At 42.6% G+C, this 2,781-nt stretch overlaps 1 protein-coding gene across 1 annotated transcript in view; it reads left to right on the top strand.

Annotated features, from left to right (window-relative positions):
- LOC108253986 overlaps nucleotides 1-410 on the top strand; it is a 4,112-nt gene extending 3,702 nt beyond the window's left edge. The window contains exon 3 of the mRNA XM_026832251.1: nucleotides 383-410. Within this exon, the coding sequence (XP_026688052.1) occupies nucleotides 383-410 (28 nt within the window). The remainder of the gene's footprint in view (nucleotides 1-382) is intronic.
- The last annotated feature ends 2,371 nt before the right edge of the window (nucleotides 411-2,781 follow it).

Below are 2,781 nucleotides of genomic sequence, written 5' to 3'. Positions count from 1 at the left end.
CTGCCGAATGTGAGTAGGGATAAATGTGTAGTTAGTAACTTTGTGCCTGGGCGTGGTGATTAAAATTTGATTTGAGTAATAGAGCTGATTGTTAATTGCTATCGGCGCAGAGTATTTAGATGCTACCTGCTCTTTGTTGGTTAAGCTCCGTTGAATGAGCCGTGTAACTGGTGGGCAGTCATTAAGAATCAATTTATCTGCGTAAGTTCAGTAAATTTTTGGGAAAGACTACCTTTAGAAGGGAAATCTGAACCTACCAAAGGTTGACTTATCACTTCATTTGAAGGTTTTATCTACAAGATAATCAAAATGGAATTAATGGTTGCTTCCACCCAGTTTTGTGGTAGGTCACCCGGATAGACAATAAGTTTCTTGTTTGCAGGCTTCTGCGCCAGGAGATCATTGTGTAAGCATGTGTATACTCCAGGGTGAGTGCTCAGTGCAGTCTGTGTACACCGAGAACATCGACTCAGAGTGTGACCTATTGCTGTGTCTCGCCTCCTGTGTGAGGCTGTTGGTTATGCTAATTTCGAATCATCAAAGTCCAAGTTTGAGCCCATGCCAAAAGCGTTATGTATTATCTTTCCTTCTAATTGCCATTTTTGACGTTCCTGATCTTATGTGTCGCCTATATTATGTTCTTAATTAGTGTGTTTTTTTTGGGCGACGTAGTATGAAGTCATTACCTCACACGTCGTCGTTGTCTGCCTCCTGAAGGATCTCTATCTAAAAGGTGATCTTGCGATATCGAGTCGCTGAAATCTCGACGACTCATGTATAGCTTAAATGAAATGTATGTAAGAATATAATAGGTGGGGAGTGTGCAATAGAGCCGGCTCACTCGAGAAAGCTCTTCTTAAAATGTTATTTTGTGGTCTACAATCTCTATAATGTCTAGCGCCAAAGCAATGTTCGCGCTAACGCTGATTGGACTGACGGATATGACGAAATCTCTGGTGCGAGCCCCGTTCTGCAGGCAGCGGCGAAGGAAGGACGGAGAAGTAATAATAGCTACTATTTACACACGAACTCGTAGCTCTTTGTGGTTCTCATGAACCACGACGTGTTTCAGAAATGAACGCGCGACGCTTTATATATCTCGCGCTGGGGTCAGCTATCTCTCTCGCGCTCGAGATATCCTAATCATCCGATATTCGCAAGCGCGCAGCGGAGAAATTACTTGTCAACTCAGGGATATATTACTCGCCACGCTCCAGAAGAAATATTATAATACTGATATATGCGCGTTCGCAAGAGGTAATGCCTGCCTTTAATCTCATGCGTATATATTATGTGAGACAATATTATTTGCCGATCCGGTTAGGGTGACCATGCTGCCCATTTGAACGCCACATCGTGTTTACAAAGCCGATACGAGAGTCCATGCGGGCCCTATTCATTTGGAACAGCATGGTGCATAGATCACGACCTCGAGGTAAGACTGTTTTATTGATCGCCCTGATACTCTAATGACCTTCAAAACCAAAACCAGAATGACCTGCTGTTGAAAATGTCGAGATCATTCTTGGTTCAAAACCTTGTGAAGCTCTCCTCCTCTTGAGGCTTAGCTATAGTCGTATTCTATTGCTACGAGGACTAGATGTAGGTTATTTGGTGCTCCTTTTATCTCGTCTCTCTCTCTTCTCTCTCTCTCTCTCTCTCTCTCTCTCTCTCTCTCTCTCTCTCTCTCTCTCTCTCTCTCTCTCTCTCTCTCTCTCTCTCTCTCTCTTTCTCTCTCTCATACTCCTCCCTCCCTCCCTCTCTCTAACCTTGCACTAGGTCTTCCAGAATCTCTTATGCCCGATTTTACCACAAAGTTTTCAGTTAATCCCCAGGGTTTAAGACATACTTGCCCGTGTAAATAAAATGGGTGACGTCAAAGGAAACCCTTGACACTGCATTAACACCCATATTTATGAACAAAATGCTGGCTCTGAAGTTCGTGCTAAGCATAGTCTCAAGGCATTTGATTGGTCAATTTCGACTTGAGACTGATCTAAGAACGATCATTCTTGTTCATAAATACGAGTGTTAGTCTCAGTGATAAGATCAACCATTAGCTTAACTCCATACACAAAAAGCCCACTCCGAGGCTTCTCGTATTCATGAACAAGAATGATTGTTCTTAGATCAGTCTCAAGTCAAATTTGACCAATCAAATGCCTTGAGACTATGCTTAGCACGAACTTAAGAGCCAGCATTTTGTTCATAAATATGGGTGTTAGGTGTGGGGCCGAACAGTCTTAAAGGATGGGTTAAGCTACTACGAATCTACAAAGATCGGCCATTAAATCTATGACCTACTTGGTCGTGTCTCATTTCAGGTTCAGGCATGGCTAGACTATCGACAAAAGCTGAAGGATAGCAAGCTCAAACAGGTCCCCTCTCTATCCACACCTCTCACCCTGCACCCTCAATATTTGACCTCTCTACAATCGTCCCTGCAAAATATTCACACAGGCTCAACTAATGCATCTTCATCATAAGTGATTTTTTCAGAGGTTTGATATAGGGAACTATAACAGCTAAGGTCTTATCGTCCCGAAATCGAAGAGAGAAGGAAGACAGGATACGAGAAAGTTCCGAGAACGAAAATTATCCGTTCGGGATAAAATCGGCCCCAGGCGGGAATCGAACCCGCAGTCTAGCGCTTACAAGGCGGACGCGTATTTGAGTTCTCTATTATTGGACATTATTTGATAGGGTTATCCTGTATTTATTTATTTTTACTGTCTGAATTAAATCAAATATTTTGGATTTATTTGTGAATATTGCTCATGT

This window comes from Diaphorina citri, unplaced genomic scaffold (assembly GCF_000475195.1).
Source record: "Diaphorina citri unplaced genomic scaffold, Diaci psyllid genome assembly version 1.1 scaffold5739, whole genome shotgun sequence".
Classification (NCBI taxonomy): domain Eukaryota; kingdom Metazoa; phylum Arthropoda; class Insecta; order Hemiptera; family Psyllidae; genus Diaphorina; species Diaphorina citri.
The sequence above is the reverse complement of the archived record's forward strand: the minus strand, read 5'-3'. Positions and strand labels throughout refer to the sequence as shown.